Consider the following 18776-nt stretch of genomic DNA (forward strand, 5'->3'; position numbering starts at 1 on the left):
ACATGAGACCAAAAGGTATAAAACTCACACACAAACACATATACTGTAAAAATAATAAACAAGGACACAACTTTTGCCATTACGAAGTCAGCCCAAAAGCTTATAATAGCCATGCGGGTGGTGTATGGAGGACTATTAGTGTCGCGGAAATGACAATGACCTATTTTATTTAATAGTAAACGATAAAAACACATGAATTCGTACATTTATTTAGAATTAAAGTGACACACACCATAATTTAAGTAAATTACCAACCAGCTCACTACTTCGTGTTCACGTGATCGTTGAGCCCATTCTTAGCAGCTAACACGGATGTCAAACATAAAGCCCGGGGGCCACAATCGGCCCGGCAAAGACTCCAATCTGGCCTTCTTGACAGCTTTGGAAAATATGTAGGAAAGTATACATGTTTGGACTTTTAACTGTAGTTTAAGTATGTAAGTTAAACAATTAAATGGCAGAAAAGTTCCCATTTCTTAACTGTCTACTACAGAAATTTCAGTTTAAAGATTGTAAGTTGTGAATCAACAAAAATGTAATGATTTTTAGATATAGGACAGTCTGGTGAGCTACCAGAACGTTTTCAGTAATTTTATATATTTATCATGCAGAAAACTGAGATGTGTTATTGAAATTGCACATCCTTAACTCTTATTAAGATTTTCCCTTGCCCTGCCTACTTAAGATCATAGTGGGTTATATGTAGTCATCAGTGTAAAATGATTTTAACATCTGCCCCAAACTTTCCATAAAAGGCATCATGCTAACACAGCTGGAAACTGGACACAATCTTCAAAATACCTCTCCGAAAAAAAAGAAATTCTAAAACTCCTCAGTTCTTGTTATGAAAAACAGTGAGGACCATTAATGTGTGGGAAAGCCCAAAAATGTTTATAGTGTGTAGTGGTCCCTTCAAAAACAAGTATAGCTGTTTTGGTGTCATTTAATAAAGTAGCCTGACTTGTAAGACGTCTGTTTTCCAACAACCAGCATCTGTATTTGTGCATTAAATGGAGGACTTGTACAGAGAGATATCCACAGGCAGGAATGACTTCCTGTGTCTTTCAGTGGTGCATTTGAGTAATCTCACTCTATCAGTGAGCGTCCTCCTGTGACTGGCCAGCATGTCATGGAGTGGGTGGGAGGTCCAGCACTATCCTTATCTTGGACAACATCCGCCTCTCTGAAACCAACTTAAGGGAGTCCAGCTTCATCCCCACAACATTACTGGTCATGTTTATTGAGTTTGTTTTTCTGATCCTTCCAAGATATAATAGACTGTAGGATGTAGAATACAGCCTGTCTTTATATGAGCTTGCATTTATAACAAACAAAATTTACAAGAAATGGGAGGAAGAGGAAGGAAAGATTCACAGCAAAACAGTGAGAAGGTGGCTGAGGATATCTAAAAGAATAAAAAGCAAGAAAAAAACAGAAAAACCCATCTCTGCCTCCTACCACCTACACCCACTCCACTCCTTCTACCTTTTAGCTTAGAGATCTTAGAGAGATTGAAACTTATATTCTCATTTATCATTTTTTTAGGGTGTGCTAATTTTTTTTAATTGTTTTTTTTATAAGCCTCAGCACCCTAAAGCACTTAGTTAGGAGAGGAACTTGCTCTGTTTAAAGGAGAATGAATGCAGTCTTTATTTAGCTACAGTATTACCATGTTATGACATGTTATGTGAGGTGGTATTACATCTCAGGGTTGCCAAGAGGGGTTTGAACCCTTTAGTTGCCTAGCTAATTCATGCTGCCTTAAAATGTCAGATTAAACTGCAGGTTAACTGAATTTCCATTTTAGTGCATGTGAACTGAAAGGAAAACTAAATGACTACAAATTCAAAAGCTTATAGGAAAATCCCCTATTCTCAAGTTGAGTGTTTGTTTTTGTAAATCCCTTTTTAATAATCATAAAAAAAAACTACAGTATTTACAAATGCCTCAAAAGATCTCTCCACATTTGTCTTTTTCCTGTGCAGTTAGTTCTTAGTTAAGGAAATGTTTAAATACTTCTGTGACAACTGTAGTCCTCAATACAGCTTTCTCACAGAACGAACCAATCGAGTCCTACCAACGTGCGTGTTGAAACGAGAGCATGCTCCCTTTCACAATATGTTTTACATATTGGGACCTGATAAAAAATGATTATGTCCTGACATTAATAACAACAACACATGACATTTATTTAACAAAAACTAAGTGCACTCCATGATCCAGCAGCTTGTAGCACCAAAACTTCAAGTACAGTATAACGCGGTTCACCTTTTGTGCCCTTGCTGTTTCGCGGATTTTTTTTGTGCAATTTTGCATGGGTTTTTTTGTGTGTTTTTTTTTACAGCCCATTGTGTCCTGCATCCTGATTGGCTGTAGACCACTGTCAATCAATTTGTGCCATGTCTCCTGTACAGTACAGAATGCATTCAGCTTGATTGCGAGCAGTGTGACTCTGAAGTGCTGTACTGTATGTTTGTAAGTTTGTAACAATATCGACGAAACATTTTGCACCTGCACCTTTGGTTTCATTCTATAATACTGGACTTATTTTTCTATGAAAGTTTGAACTTTAAGAGTGTTTAAACAAGAGATGAAAGTGTGAAAATGTTCATGCCTGAAAAGTGTAAAAAGTGTGTAGTGAGGGGTTTTACAGCCTTAAACATCTATAATAACTGTAAAAAATAAAGTTGGCTACTTTGCAGATTTCACCTATCGTGGGTTATTTTTGGAAAGTAACTCCCGTGACAAACGAGGGCCCACTGTACCAGCTTTAAATCTGTGTTCTGTTCGTTGCATCATTTTACATCGTGAGCCACGTATGTTGATCTTGTGTGAAACTTCCTTTTCTGTCATTGTACAGACATTTAGCTACAATAAGACATTTAAATATAAAAAAAGAAGTGTAATTTACACAGCATGTTTAGCTGCACGATAAAGAAACCCTGCTGTAGTAACTGAAATAAATCTGTCAGCATACAGTTAAAAGTCTGAAATGTATGCCCTCCTTCACATTTTCCAAAGCCACCCAATGGGCCAGATTGAAGACTTTGGAGGGCCACTTCTGGCCCCCAGGCCTTATGTTTGACATGCCCAAAATTATGATGGAGGAGAATAGTTCATTACATTTATTTGTTACTAGAAATTTATTTTACATTATCTGCAGTCTAAAATGTATATACACTATACACTACTATAATATACAGTAAGTATGAACACATGTTTCTGCATCAATCATGAGGATATAAATCCTCATGGAAATGTGTATACACACTGTGGTACTTAATCTAGTTAATAACCATGGTTACTTTTGCCGCCAGATGGCAGTTCCTTTATTTAATTTGGGAAAAGACTGTCGGAAGCAACCACTGTGGGCCACACGGGAGTCAAAATCATTTCCAACCATTATAAACAACAATAAATGTTCACAACGTATAAAATCTTGTTAGCAAACAAGGTTACATGTCAAAGTCTTTAATTAAGGTAGCAGGAGTCAGGTTGCTAGCTGGGAACATCCAGTGTAACAATGTAGACTCTGAGCTTTGTCTCAGCAGATATCCACCGTTTCCTTTTATGTTATGATCACACAACAAATAAGGTGCCATTCGTTTATGCAACAAATATAGCATTTAATCAGCAAAGCCATGTGTGAAGATGCACAGAGTACACTGTTATTGTTTCCTGTTATTACGATTTCTTATTAATTACATGCAGTGAACAAGCTGGAGGGTCTCAAATCACATGGAAAACACCTCAGTCACTCAGCTTGTTAGAGAAACTGTAATACTAGTGATTTACATAGATGTTGTGAAAAAGTCAACTGCACAACATTAAACTTGCTGTTTAAGGCCATTTGGGTGCTCTTTGTTAATTGTAACAGAAACTGATTTCTGAGCGATTAAAAGGATAAGGTTGGCTTGCACGCTTGTTCAAAGCCACTTCCTGTTTCCTTTCATCCTGACCACTGTGATGCTACACCTTAGGCAGCTGTCATGCAACCACTTGTTTAGAGCTTTTGCAAAAGGGTGACTGTTGCTCAACCACCCACACAGTGATGACATCATGGAGAAGAATCCCAAATTTTAGCCTGAGGAAGCATTTCCGCAGCCATAACGATGTCCTGCTCTGGATTTTATTTGTGAGCCATGCAAGCTGAAACTGATCGTCATTGTATACAAATATTAAATTATTATTATTTATTTATTGGTTAATGTATTTTTTCGGATGGCATGTGATTTTAAATAGCATTAACTGCTTTCTGAGTTGTTCCAGTTTACCATTGTAGATTTCACCTCAGAGTTGATTTGCTGCTTTCCAGTGTTCCAGTGTGAAGCAATCATTAATCTGTAAATCTCAAAATGTAGAAAGAGAGACAGACAGGAAGTGCATTGGAGATACTCGAGTACATTTAACCTGCTTTACTAGGACGGCTCAGGAACATTAAAAAGATTAGGTGGTTTCAGCTTGTAGGCATTGAAGAAGGATGCGACTTGATCGGGAAGCTCTGCCAGCACGCTCTGCGCCAGGGCCACGCTGTTTCTCTGCAAACATAAATTCACAAGAATGAGAAGCCGGCTTGTTCAGCAGCACTCAGGTTTGCGCGTGTGTGCTGAGCAGAGGAAGGCTGGCTGTCTAAAGCCTCGGAGCTGCTGCCTACCTGGAAATTTCTGAAGGGCACAAACTGCACGATGTCTCTGGAGGCGACGACCCCGCTGGGCGCCTGCAGCAGTTTGTCATCGCTGTCCAGAAACTCCATGGCGCTGAAGTCTGCCCCGCCAACACCCACTATGATGATAGACATGGGCAGACGAGAGGCCTCCACGATAGCGGCACGTGTATGGTCCATGTCTGTGATCACTCCATCCGTGATGATAAGCAGCACAAAGTAATTCTGCACGATGACAGAAAAGTAGATTACAGAGTTGGGGATTAGATGGCACATATATATTCTGAAACACATATACTTGTATACACTATATACCAATGTTAAGCATTTGACCCATATACTCAAATTATTTGTGGCTCATATACTTTGGTCAAGTATTATCTACATTTATATCGTAAGTCTGCACTTTTTTGTATGAGCACCTGTTGATGCACGGTGGTTATTTTGGGATTTAATTTAACTTTGACAGTTTTATGGCCTATTGAGAAAAGCTGTAACATATGGTTAGTCACTCTAAAAGTTCAAACTGTCCAAAGTTGTAGAAATCCCCAAGTGATACAAATTATATCTTAATTTGCAGGTAAAACTGCTCTTAAAGTCATAAAAATGTCAAGCGGATTAATTGTTTTTACCTTTAGGCTGGCATAAATCTGTCATAATGAGCCATAAAAATGTTGGATGCTAAAATTTGAGAAGAAAGCCCAGAAAGTTAGACAAAGCAGGTGTTCATCAGGTGTATATCACAGAAAAAGCCAAGTTGTGTAAAGTAGCTAATTGTTGTAAAATAAAGATTTGGACACAGTTGGGGAAACACATACAGTTTAGCATATTATGCAGATGAGAAAACAGAAGCTCGCACAACAATGTCATGGGAGCAAAACAGCAGAAGGGTGACTGAAGTGTTTGTAAGCAGTGAGTGTCTAAACACTTCCTGCTTCCTTACTGAAGCCACGTGCTGCTGGAGAGCTTGTCTGGCGAAGCGGGCCACATGGTTGATGATCGGGGAAAAGTTGGTGGGACCCCAGAGCTTCAGCTGAGGCAGACAGTGTCTGTAGGCATCCACCACGCCCTCTATGCCTGCGGCACACACATCCACAGGTACAGTGGTTCACCATTACAGCATCCATGGGCAACTTTCAAGAACCAAACACAGCTTTGTGAGAAGTTTAAACCTGCCTGAACAGAAGGGATTTGCTGGATTGAAATTGACAGGAAACTCATGGGACACCTGTAGGAGTAAAATCAACAAAAGCTTTAGACGACTGTTCAAGAGACCTGTGTTTGACATGACACAACACGGGGGCGAGGGGGGGGGGGGTACATGAACGATAAGAAGCAAGCACAGTGTGTTTGTATAAGAATATACATATGTCGCAGTTGGAATTGATGCCTCACAGCAAGATGGTTCCTAGTTTGAGTCCTAGCTGGAGCCTTTCTGGGTGCACGCTGTCCCTGTACCTGGGTGGGTTTTCTCTGGGTACTCCAACTGCCTCCCACAGTCCAACAACATGCATGTTAGGTTAGTCAGTGAATCGAAATTGGTCATGGATGTCAGGCAATGTGGTAAAAAAATGGGAACTTCCAGTCTAAAGCGCTTTGAGTGATCAGTAAGATTGGAAGAGATCATAAATGTCAGGTGAAATAAACATATAGTGTAAGCTGCACGCATATTTGACTGGCTTTGATTATAATGGAAGCCCTGAATAATTGGCCATTTAACCTAGCCGGTGCTAGCAAACTAGCAGGCGGGTTCCCCGAATGATCTGAAGCTAATGCAAAGTTAACCCAAGCAGATATCTTCCTAAAGCACAACTTTGAATATGAAAAGCTCTTGGTGGGACTCTCGCTCTATAGCCGTGAGCCTATCTGGAGCTTCGCTTGTTCTCCTGCTGCAGATGCTGCGGTGATGTGTGGCCTCAGGTCTTTGGTACTCTTGGGGGCTGCGGATGGGGGGCGTTATCCCAGCCTCCCACCCTCATTGTCACGTACATTTTGTGACAAAGACACTCACTCTCTTGCTCACATACTCTCCACATACTCTGCTGATTTGCAAATCTGTGCATCTTTGTATTTTTGTTCAGGCACTGTACTTGTGTTGTCTTACAGATGCAGAGGTCGACAAAAAAAAGGTTGTTTTTTCCCCTTCTGCCTCTTAGCTTGCCACCGTGCTGCCCATTTTACATATAATGTAATAACTGAAATAACACTCATAATGAAACATGTGAACAAGAGCCACAACCCAGCATAAAGATCATAATTCTGATTGCAAACGTTTCCAGACACGTCAGGACACAGAGAAAAAAGAACAATAATAAAGAAGCTGATGTTACAAACTGCTGCATCAGCTCCCTAATGAGGGATCATTCAATTGTTCATCAGGCTCACAGCATCACGCCTTCTACTGCCGTGCCTCAGCAGCTGAGCTACGCTCCACCACCCTACTGTTCATTGAGCATTACCAGTCAGAGCAAACTGCCTTTCATACACAACGGGACACTCAACAGCCCCAAAACCACACCATCATGTGAGTGCGCTCTGAATTCAGCAGTCACATCCAAGTAACGAGTGGAAATGCCGCAGCACTGGTCCTTTGAGACACTGCAAATTTCCAGTGCTTTTCAATACCCACAATTCCAGCCAAGAGAGAGAGGATGAACACAATAAAGCACCTTAATAACTCAGTGATATCGAAATAACAACTTTGTGTCACACATATGGCTCAATGATGCTGTTTCTTTAATGAATATTTCATACCTGCCAGGATGGAGGGAGCTGGGCTCCAAAACCAAACACAGGAAACATCTTCTTACTACACAGAGACAGAACAAACTCATGAGCTCATCGAGCGGTAGATCAGTGGGCCCCAAGTTTGAACAGAAACTAGTTCCAGGGAAAATGTTAGTAGGTGATTATCAAGGATGCTGCCGCTAAAGATTTTTAATATTAACACTGTAAGTAGCAAAAAGGTTAATAATTTCTGGGGGGGGGGGGGGGTTGGTGTAAGTTGGTGATAAGACTCTTTCATTCTGCTCAACTCTGGCTTAACATGTTGTTTTTTTAGTATCTGTTTCTTCCTCTGATATCATTACTTTAGATGGTGGGATGATGTAGGATGCTTGGGTTCACCTGTCGTAGTCCTGGATGACATTGCCCACTGACCAGATGGCTGCCAGGTACTCATTGTAGCCCTCTGGGCTGATGTAGTGGAGGGACTGAGGAGACCCCGGATCCCCGTTAGAGCCCGTGAAGTCAATGGCGATCTGGACCGAGAGGATACGGGTCAACATACAGAGAGCTTTTCAGTCACCAGGTAAACGTCTGACATACTTCATATGTATTCTGCGAGTTTCAGAGTGCCGTGCAATGTGACAGTCAATTTAGAAATGTTACAAATCTTACCAAACAATTTATTTACTTTAACAATAAAAATATTTCCACACTCACAGTGAAGTTGATTTGGCATCCACCCATGATATAATCCAGGAAGGTGTATTCCCTCACTATCTGTAAAAGTAAAGAGTACGCTAACAACGTGCAGCAATGCACAATGTACAGAGATCCAAAACAAACCTGGTGGGACATATGTTGTAAAATCGAGGCAGAGTAACAGTTTTAATTCCTTACCTGGCACTGCCGGATGCAAACGACCCCGGAGTTTTTATAGCTTTTCTTCATTGACTTTTTGGGGTTAATACATTCGAATTCAGCCTGAAACGAGACCATGTTAATGTCAGTGTAACATAAACACTATAACACACACGAGACACACACACAAAACATAAAGGGCCTCACCGGGGAGATGTGCGTCCCCGTTTGCATCTCTGCTAGTGTGGTTTTAAAGCTCCCAATGAGATCATGGGAGCCGCTGCTGTGATGGTCGTAACAGTCAACCTGAGGACGCAAAACAAGAAGAGTTTTCTCTAACGGGGGACCACGTAAAAACTACTGCATGAACAGTTCGGATCATACAGGAGGAGAGAAAGAGTAAACCATGGTTGATGATGAAGTTCTTGGTCAAGGTGTGAAAATTACGTCTTTTTTTTAGACTGCTGCCAAAACCCCCACTAATCATTCACTATTTACAGTCAGTGACGAAGTGTCATCATATTCTGAACACCTGACATATGGAAAGAGTGCAAACAGTTATCAGTATAAATGCAAAAGCTAATGCAGTAAGTCAAGTGAGTAAACAAAGAGGAAGAAAGCCTCACCTGGTGATGTCATGAATCGTGCATACATGCATGTAGCGCTTATCCAACTGGGTCACAAGCACTCCCTTTATGTTTGGGAGATTTGTAAGATAATAAGAGAATTGCAATTACAAGATTAGTTATTAGTCAGCAGTGTGGTCAATAAAGCCAATTCGAAAATTTTAAAAAGTGAGGGAGGGGGATGAAATCCACTGTTTCACCCATTGGAGTGTTACTTAAGAGGTGCTTACAGGTTTTGTTAATTGGGTGCATTTTATTGTGCAGGTTCACTGAATAGAATTACCTTAATAGGCTTCTCCACATCTCCTCCACAAAGAGTTCGCAATGAGATGCGGAACGGCCTCCATATTGGATTCAGGTTGTTGTACACAACCTGCATAAACAGGTTACCGTAAGTAACGAGTCCACGGGAATTTAGTGCACGCCGATGAAGGACCTGATGGTAAATGTGTGTACCTCTGTCCTGTGAGCCAGCTGCCATCCAGTTTCTGTCTGCTTGTAGAATTCCAGGAAAGGGTCGGACCACCACAGATACTGACAAACCATTCCCAGTTAGTCATTCACAGAACTTACATTTAATGAACTTTATTAAAAAACCCTGAAGCAACTTTCATTACCTTTTTGTCCAGCCTGCGGGCAGACACTTCAAAGTTTGCTACCCTGGTGTCTGTGATTTCTTCAGCACAGATCTATCAAAAAGGAGAAAAACATAAAGATTTGTGCAGTTTTATACTGAGGTTCACAGTGGTTTTCTTTTATGTAAAAGATTAACATAACCTCAGCTATATACAAAAAAAATGAAGCCAATTTAAAAGTGCAATTGCATTCTTTCTGATGGCCAGCAGGGGGCAGCTTCTCTAGTTTTAAAAAGAAGTCTGATTGTACAGAAATCTATGAGAAAATCAAACAATTTCTCCCTTCATGAATTACCTTAGTAATATTTTCCCAGTAGGTTTATGGTCTAAAATGATAGTTTTACTTCTTAATTATTACAGCATGGTGTTCATTTTGTACACTATGGTTTCATTTATCACAAAACAGTAGACAAAGCAGGACAGTAACAGTCATATCCATCACTTGGTTAGAAATTAGCACAAGTAAACTGCAATTTTACACTTACAAACCCAGCCATGAGCCCTGACACTTATATTAAACTACAGGAAGCCAATCAATCACTACAAGGGTTCCACAGCATTTGTTTGTAGCTTGCTAAAATGACTAATTCTAGCAAAATATGAGCAAAATCAACCCTACAAGCTAAGCATATTCTTATTTTTACACACATAGATGCATACAGAAGGACAAACTGGAGAAACTAAGTTCACACAGACAAAAGAGTCAGCTCACTGTGATGGTCCCACGGCCTGCCGGCCTCCTGTTCTTCAGCAACAACGGCCGCGTCATCTGCTTATTAGAAACGACCTGGACACAAATGATGGAAACAACAAGGAGCGCTAAAGCAGTGGGCGAACGACCAGTGTTTAAAGAGCAACCTGATAAAGGGGAAACTTACCTGCCCGAGGGTGCATTCAAGCTCTCCAAGGAAATCATCGTCACTCAGGTCGTAGGTATCGTTGTCGATATCATACACGCAGAACTTCAGCCTCTGCACCGTCTCGAAATAGTAATCGATCACAAACCTCTTAGCAAACTTCGGATTCAGGCAGTTCAGGATCATCTCCGTGCGGCCAAACTAATTCACAAAGTAAAAAAAGATGTGTAACGTAAGTCACATGACTTAGGTTAGAACATATTATTTAATGCCAGCCATAGATTTGCAGTCTTAACTGTTATATGCAAAAATCTCGTACCACTACCAATTACATACCTCATACCACTGAGAATCTAATGTGTTGATGTACAAAGCACACAGAGGGTCAGACTTGGAGAAGACGTCCATGTCCATTAGGTTTTCACAGGAGATGCTCAGCTCCACCTTAGTGGCACATTGGGTGGCTGTGGGCAGTGGGGCCCCACCTGAGGCCATTGCAGCTGTTCCTGAAAAAGATAAACCACAGAAATGTCTTCAGAGCACTTCCATCTTCTCAAAATGCTCTCTTGACTTGTTACTACATATTACTCAATCTTCAGTCATGACTTTAGTCAGGTGGTAGTGGTGGTTGTCCAAAGTAAGGCAGGCTCAGGTGGTCAAATGCCACCACAACCAGGCCACTAAGTTCACACATAAATCGCTGAATACTACGCCACCTGGTGGTATGTCCACAGCAATTTAAGAACAAGCACAGTCCTAGAGGCAGTGTGCCAACAAATGATCGTCTGCCAATTTAAACTGCTATAAAGAACTTGTTGGTCTATAATATGATAGATATGTCAAATGTACCCTCATGAATGATATCAAGTCATCTTGAGCCACAAACAACATTCTTGTCACAAGGTAGAAGCCGCAAACAGTTTTTGGCAGTGACTTTTTTTTATACTTTCTTTTTATTGTTTTTCTTTAAACATTAGAGGGCAACAACAAAACAGAACATAAAAAGAAAAATAATAATGATAGTGACCTTTATTTATCCAGTTAAAAAAAATCTTGTTGACATCAAAAATGTCTTCTTTTAAGAGTAATCTGGCCAAGAGGAAGCAGAAATTGCAACAAATATAACAATAGTTATGTAAACATATTTTGAGTGGAAAAAAAGAACCGGATTGGTTATAATGTATGTACAATAACAGAGACTTATAAAGATACTTGAAAAACTGGTAATTTTTTTTTTAAATTCTATTTTACCCCTTTGTAAACCCTGTTCACCCTAGTCTATTTACCAACATTCGTAAAGATATTAGACATAAAAAAACAACACAGAAACAAATCAGTTTTTTGGCAGGCGATCACTTTTTGGCACAGCATCTGGAAGCCGGAGCTTAGGCTACACAAACCCTTGATTTACACACAAAACTGCACACACATTTATGGATCTATCAGAAGTGCAGGAAAAGTCACGTTTAAAGGGACAGAAGTGAAAGTATGGGTGAGTTGTAACTGATCACGTGACTGTAATTTCAGAGCTTCGAGCGAAATGTTAGAACACCGTCAATCAATCAATCAATCAATCAATCAGTCAATCAATCTTTACTGACAGACTTTATGTCATAGTTAAAAATAAGTAAATAAATCAACTGGATCTCTCTCTCTCTCACTCACTCACACACACACACACACACACACACACACACACACACACACACACACAAATAGACATATATTTAATTTTGCTGTGATGACTTTCCCCTAGATTTCTAGCTTTGTAGTACCACCACCGAATAATGTAAGTTACCGTTACTCGAGCTAACACATGCAGGCAGTGACAGTTAGGTGGAGCTCTAACAACCACACCACTTCTCCCTTTCACACTACGTTACCTTTTCATAATGCTTACTGGTTCATTTACCTGTGTAGTTGTTGACAAATATACACTTTTTTCTGCCTCTGTTCTGAACGCGTAACGTTAATCTGACGGCAACAGCTGTGTTGTCGCACTGGGTGGAGCCCACACTCTGCCCTGCCCAGTGTTCTGCTCGCTTCACAACTTCCACTAATTTTACAACTACTTTTACCTGAAGTTGAAGTTTTGTGTAAATGCCTGTTTGGTGTGTCTGCTTCACCTGGACAACATTATATTAACAAACACGCTGTTGTAACATTACTGTACGATAGGCGCTTCATATTATGCCGGAACGTTCTTGTGTTTCTGTTGTTTCTCTGTTTCTCGCCGAGTCGATAACAAAGCGGTACAGCGTTGTTCGGGGTGCATTCAAGAAAAGTGTTTTGCAGCTGTGCTGAACACCAATTTAAGCTGCTGTTGGTGATGCGACCAGGTACCATCTAGTTAAAAGCTCTGGGAGACTTTTCTCTGGACGGACTGTGAGTAGATATTCATTTAGCTTATAGAAGAGCTGCTGTGTTGTTTTCAAACCAGTGTTGGCCAATAAACAGACACCTGATATGTCTAATTTTGAGCTGTTCTCAATCCAAACGACTGCCTCGTTTTGTCTAATAATATTCACAGAAGAGCTTTTCCGTTTAGCGTTTTCTATAATACCTAGTAATGCTAAGGTAAAAGGCTAGCTTCTTAAACTTTTGAACACCAGTGTTGGTCAAGTTACTTGAAAAAAGTAATCAGAAACTAATTACTGATTACTTCCCCAAAAAAGTAATCCCGTCACTTTACTGATTACTTATTTTCAAAAGTAATTAATTACTTAGTTACTTAGTTACTTTTTTAAAAACACGATTTACAACCTGAATAGGTAATAAAGTGATAGATCTTTCAGCTCAATTCTACTTTTTCTACATAATCCATCATACAAAATGTAATCAAATGGAAAGGTCCCCTTTTAAAACTTGTTTTATTAGTTTTAATCTTTTAACTTTATGCATCAAGCAAAAATTTAATTATATGCAACATTCTCTGACTGGAAGAAATTTGTTTAATATTTAAACCTATTTTCTGCACATTCCAGCATTAAAATTAATATATGTTTTGTGTTTACACTCACTCTTTCAAATAGATGCAAGTAAAACAAGTAAAACTTGCGGTCCTTTTGCTCTATTTTCACCTGTGAAGCAGGAGTAGGGTAGGCAGAGGTTTACCCTGGTGCAGGTGTGCCGCAGCGGTCAGTGGAAGAATCCACGAGTTTCTCTGTGAGTTTCCCATTACGTCTTTGGGCACTTGGTGCTTGCTCAGAAGTTTAGGGGTTTTTCTTCGCTGTAAAAAGAAGCTTTCTTCCCACGCACTACGGAGGCTAATGCTTTTGTCACTTTTTATGGAATCAAACTCAAAATAAGGTCAGTACTTCCACGATTTAAACGCTGCACGCTCATACTCTCTCCCGCACTCGATATATTATCCATGATCCATTGTTGATCTGCACACAGCTGTTGTCACCAACGTGGCACTCGCTTGTCACTGTCATGAGACGTTCTCGCAAAAAAATCACGGTTTTAGTAACGCAGTAACGCAGCGTTCCTACGGGAAAGTAAAGGTAATCTAATTACCGTTTTTGCAATAGTAATCCCTTACAACACTCACCACTAACTGGAAGGATATCCTTGAATATTTATTTAATTCTGTTGTTTTAATAAACAACTATAACTTTTCTGCTGACAAAACACCACTCAGTCGATTTTCAGAGACAAGATAATTAAAGGTTTGGGATTTAATACATACAGCAAATAATTTATACATGCTTTTATACAAGCATGTTGTAATAAATATGACGTTAATAAAAAATTTATCCTGGTGAAGCATGAATAAAAGAGTATTTCATGTTTTGTTTTTTTCCACTGTAAATGTTTGAACATATAAAGAGAAAAATAGGCACATTTGCATTGGGTAGAATACATTTTTATTTTAAAGTAAGGATATTTTGTTCCAGCTTCAAAGTATTTACAAAACTGACTTTTATCTGCTCTAAAAATCCACGACTTAGTCATTCATTTATTTATTTTGCAACGTGTTTAATTTGTGCTCTTGAACGCACCATCCCCCCGCTCCGGGGACTCTCACCGAGAGGTTGTAAGTTTGTCAGTGTGATGAGTGATCACTGATAGTGTGGACCTGTGATAAGATGGCTGGGAGGATTATAACACGGTGTGTGAGCAGGGCTTTAGTGGAGTTTGGGTCTGGCGCAAACTGCGTAAAAAGCAGAGGGACAAACCGAAACTACTGGACTGCTCTACGAAGGACTTCCACCGCTCTGACTGTAAATAGCGATGCTTCTTTCTCATCCAAAATAACCCTGCTTCATTCATTATCACACTGCTTTCTTTATCTTTATGCGAGCTCCGTGATTTGCGCTCAGGAAGGTCAGTGGTGCCACTTCCTCAGAGCTTCATATTTGATATATAGGTGAAGGGGCAACGGGTTTGTAAATGCTGTCAGAGCTGCTTATCCATGCAGGAAGAGAACTACCAGTACTGTATAGGAATGATGCTGCTATGCGTGTCAGCTGGCTGTATAATTAAACTGGATCTCAGCGTTAGTTTCACCTAGAACTTCCTGTAACGTTCCCGTGTGGACTGAAGAATGCATTGACCCCATGGCTTCACAGTCCAGCTCTGGGTTCAGGTTACTCAGGGTCAGCACAGACGCCAAGAATGACTTTGAATGGGAGACAGTCTGTTCTTGCCTAGCGCTTGCATTCACAAGTGTGTTTTTGTGTCACTTCCTCACTTGTGCACAGAGTGGACGGGCTGCATTCCTGTTGGGGCTCCCTGCGCTGTCGTGCCTCGGCTATGCAGCTTATCGCAAGGTGCAGAGTTCAGCTGTGGTCTGCGCTTTAGATAGAGGTAGATGGCAAACTCAAATGTGCTTTTTATTAGGTTTGATCTAGTGAATGTCAGCTGGGCTTTATGGCTGAACTAGTGGGTTTTGTGTCTGTCTAGGGGAGGTTTTGGAGCAGGCTGACTACCTGTACAGCTGTGCAGAGACAGAGAAACTCTACCAGCTGCTGGTGCAGTACAAAGACAGGTAAGGAGAGTTCAGAGGGTTTATTTATTCTATTTGATCTTTGGTTTTTTTTGTCTTTGTGTGTGTTTTTGTAATACAACAACCACATGCCACCAAAGCAAAGTGTTTTACCATCCACTGGGTGTAAAGTTATGGTTTGTGTTTTCATTCAGTCTGAATTTAGTTGGACAATAATGACTCTCTTTGTGTGTGTGTAGCAACGATGCAGAGTTCCTGTGGAGATTGGCCCGGGCTTCTCGGGACCTGTCCCTCCTACCCAACATCGAGGCCGGGCGGAAGAAGCAGCTCACGTTTGAGGCCTTTGAGTACGCCAAAAAGGCCCTGGAGAAAGATGACCTGTGCTCTGCAGCTCACAAGGTGCGATTGTGGTTTCTCCGAGGCCAACTCGACACTCACAGGATGTTGATTACGAGTTTTAACAGGTTTCTTTTCTTTTTCGTCCGCTCGTCACACAGTGGTACGGCGTGTGTCTCAGCGACGTCGGGGATTATGAGGGTGTCAAGGTTAAAATTGGAAATTCGTACATCATCAGGGATCATCTAGAGGTGAGAGGACCTTAAGATGGAAGTCATGTGACCAAAATCACACCGTCATATTTAACATCGGAACACTGATTTTTTTTTCTTTCCTCTTAGAGAGCCATCGAGCTCAACCCTAAAGACGCCACCTCCATACACATTTTGGGTTACTGGTGAGACTGCTTTTTGTTTTCGTGGGTGGTTTTTTGCTTTTTAACACTGTGAGTGAAAGGAGGGCTCCCCTCTCTCAAACTAGCTCTGTGTGGTTGAACTCTCACACCTACGGGAGTGTTTCTTCCACAACTTTCATGGGAGTGCAGCTGGAATTGGAGTAAATTTAGAAAAAAATAAACAATGCAGTTGTGACTCTCTGCGGCCCAAGGAATGTAAAATGAAATAGATGTCGACTAAATGTGTTGGATGAAACTTTAAGATTAAAATCTTTACCATACGTTCATTTGGTAAAGCTGGATCAGTGTCTGGATTTCAACCAACATGATTAATAAGATAAATGACTAAAAAGCCCTTGAAGCAACTTTCTATGTGCAAATCCCAGAATATATACACCGATCAGGCATAACATTATGACCACCCTCCTAATATTGCATTGGTCCCCCTTTTCTTTCAAAACAGTCCTGATTCGTCGAGGCATGGACTCCACTAGACGCCTGAAGGTGTGCTGGAGCATCTGCACCAAGATGTTAGCAACCAATCCTTAAAGTTCTCTAAATTGTGAGGTGGATTGGACTTGTTTGTCCATCACATCCTGCAATTACTTGATTGAATTGAGATCTGGGGAATTTAGAGGCCAAGCTTGGACCTCAAACTCATTGTTGTGCTCCTCGAATCATCCCTGAACCATTTTTGCTTTGAGGCAGGGTGCAGTAACCTGCTGAAAGAGGCCACAGCCATGAGGGAGCGCCGTTTGCATGAAAGGGTGTATATGTGTGCAACAAGTAACATCCACATGGATGGCACCTAACATATGCTGTCCTTTGTCTCTCAGGTGCTTCGCTTTTGCTGAGCTGCCGTGGTATCAGCGCAAGGTGGCAGCTGTAATATTCTCATCACCACCCGAGTCTACATACGAGGAGGTGAGCACCGCCCAGTCTGAATCTGACATCCTTTGCTTTCTTACTAGCTGCACAGTGAGTTTTGTTTTTCTGTGTCTTTCAGGCTTTGGCATTTTTCCTAAAAGCTGAGGAAGGTAGAGTACTGTCACCAACACGGTTCTTTAAAAATAATCACAGACAAACATGTGTCTGTGATTTAAAAAAAAAAAAAAAAAAAAAAAAAAGCAGTCAGCCGACAAACATTTGTCTCTTGTTTTTCCCAGTCGATCCAAACTTCTACAGCAAGAACCTGCTGATGCTCGGGAAGACTTATTTAGCCATGAAAGACAAGGAGAAAGCACTGCTGTGGCTGACCAAAACAAAGGAATACCCTGCTCACACGCTGGAAGACAAAGAGGTACACACACACCCTGACTCCAGACTTATGATTTACTCTGTTTTTGTATATTCCAGTTTAACTGTATATCAGTGGAACTGTTTAACTTAATCAGTGCATGCTCCTCTTCCTCTGCAGGTCCACAAGGAAGCTGTGGATCTCCTGAAGAAGCTGGGATGAAGCTCGGTGAAACATGACGCCCCTCTGGACCCTTAACAGCTGCTAACAAGACTGTTTCCTAAAGATTTTCTACTTCATTATTAACTATAAAAACCGAACAGTTGCCGGCTTCGCACACAGAAATCACACATGCCTTCAAGAAATAATAAAACAATGTCCTGTCGTTAGTAGTTTTGTATGTTGCGTCGTGTATTTCATCTCATTTTATCCAAACTTCAGAGTTCTAAATTCACCATCTGAATATTGCAGCAGAAAGCGAGACTTCCCCAGGCCTGACAACAATTTTCCAATTTTCTGTTGTCCAGTTGGACCGTAGCTTCAGTTTCCCGTTCTTAGCTGACAGGAGTGGCACCCCGTGTAGTCATCTGCTTCTAGGTTTGACAAGTTGTGCATTCAGAGATGCTCTTCCGCATATCTTGGACGTAATGAATGGTTACTTGAGTTCCTGTTGCCTTCCTATTAGCTCAATGCATTTTTGCCCATTCATCTCTGACCTCTGGCATCAGCAAGGTGTTTCCATTTGCTTCTTTCCAGATTAAAAACAAATGAACTCTGCGTGAACCTTTTACTTTCCACAGAGGATTTCCATGGAGAGTTCAAGTTGTGTTTTTGCAGAACCAAGAGAGACATCTTTGTGACATCCATGTTTACCAGCACAGGGTGAGCTGAGCTATTCAAGTGTTGGCACCGTGAGTGCTTACTAATCGAGTCACGCTCGCACACATTCTTCAGAACAGTACTTCTTTTTGGATTCATGAATTCATTCCCATCAAAACAAAAAACGAGTATTATGAATGCCACTGAGGTGAATCCTAAAAAAAAAGGCAGATTTAAAGTTTTCTAATAGTATTTTTTTTTTTACATTTATTTAGGGGTTTTTTTCTGTGTATTACTGTAGGGTCTTTAAATCACAATATATAGCGCCTTGAGGTAACTGTCTCATGATTTATGAGAGGAATCATCAACTTGTAAATTCGTAATGACAACTAAATAACTGTTATTCTTACTCTTCCATGAGAATGAGTTAATACAATAAAAAACGCTTTAGCTTTTCATGTATTTTGCAACAAGTTATTTTAAAACCTGGAATGTAACTGTGCCCAACTTTAAAGCACTTTGGGTCAGCTTCTGTTGTTTAAATGTATGTTTTTTATTTCCATAAAACAAATGAACACAATTCAGTGGGTTACATACTGAACTCAGAGGATAGAAACAAAGTATCAATCCCGTCATGTTAGAATTGATCCAATACCATTATCCGCGTTGGTAT

The 18776-nt window shown here is 40.6% G+C and overlaps 2 protein-coding genes across 3 annotated transcripts; one reads left to right on the forward strand and one right to left on the reverse strand.

Moving 5' to 3' along the window:
• Positions 1–3605: 3605 nt before the first annotated feature.
• LOC113029096 (copine-3-like) lies at positions 3606–12581 on the reverse strand. 2 transcript variants are annotated; one of them, XM_026179716.2, is made up of 16 exons: positions 12445–12581; positions 10703–10872; positions 10388–10567; positions 10222–10296; positions 9492–9563; positions 9331–9408; positions 9158–9247; positions 8456–8554; positions 8288–8371; positions 8108–8167; positions 7790–7923; positions 7418–7472; positions 5840–5891; positions 5607–5740; positions 4655–4888; positions 3606–4538 (listed from the first exon to the last, which is right to left on the reverse strand). In XM_026179716.2, the coding sequence occupies exons 2-16, from the start codon at positions 10859–10861 to the stop codon at positions 4419–4421; spliced, it is 1626 nt and encodes a 541-aa protein (XP_026035501.2). In that variant the 5' UTR covers positions 10862–10872; positions 12445–12581; the 3' UTR covers positions 3606–4418. The 2 variants fall into 2 exon arrangements, with proteins under 2 accessions (XP_026035501.2, XP_026035500.2); XM_026179715.2 differs by lacking the exon at positions 12445–12581 and adding an exon at positions 12279–12430.
• Positions 12582–14349: 1768 nt separating this feature from the next.
• On the forward strand, positions 14350–17676 carry rmdn1 (regulator of microtubule dynamics 1). The gene is made up of 10 exons (XM_026179717.2): positions 14350–14592; positions 15073–15178; positions 15275–15359; positions 15557–15716; positions 15815–15904; positions 15995–16050; positions 16884–16971; positions 17054–17084; positions 17214–17347; positions 17465–17676. The coding sequence occupies exons 1-10, from the start codon at positions 14458–14460 to the stop codon at positions 17504–17506; spliced, it is 927 nt and encodes a 308-aa protein (XP_026035502.1). The 5' UTR covers positions 14350–14457; the 3' UTR covers positions 17507–17676.
• The last annotated feature ends 1100 nt before the right edge of the window (positions 17677–18776 follow it).

The sequence above is a fragment of the Astatotilapia calliptera genome, chromosome 9 (genome assembly GCF_964374335.1).
Source record: "Astatotilapia calliptera chromosome 9, fAstCal68.1, whole genome shotgun sequence".
NCBI lineage: Eukaryota > Metazoa > Chordata > Actinopteri > Cichliformes > Cichlidae > Astatotilapia > Astatotilapia calliptera.

Coding starts and splice junctions, on each gene's coding strand:
- LOC113029096 (XM_026179716.2), bottom strand. CDS start 10,861: ATGGCCTCAGGTGGGGCCCCACTGCCCACAGCCACCCAATGTGCCACT. Junction 9,409..9,491: donor CCCGCAGGCTGGACAAAAAG/GTAATGAAAGTT, acceptor ATGGTTTGTCAG/TATCTGTGGTGGTCCGACCC. Junction 4,539..4,654: donor TGCCCTTCAGAAATTTCCAG/GTAGGCAGCAGC, acceptor TTATGTTTGCAG/AGAAACAGCGTGGCCCTGGC.
- rmdn1 (XM_026179717.2), top strand. CDS start 14,458: ATGGCTGGGAGGATTATAACACGGTGTGTGAGCAGGGCTTTAGTGGAG. Junction 14,593..15,072: donor GGACTTCCACCGCTCTGACT/GTAAATAGCGAT, acceptor ACTTGTGCACAG/AGTGGACGGGCTGCATTCCT. Junction 15,905..15,994: donor TCATCAGGGATCATCTAGAG/GTGAGAGGACCT, acceptor CTTTCCTCTTAG/AGAGCCATCGAGCTCAACCC.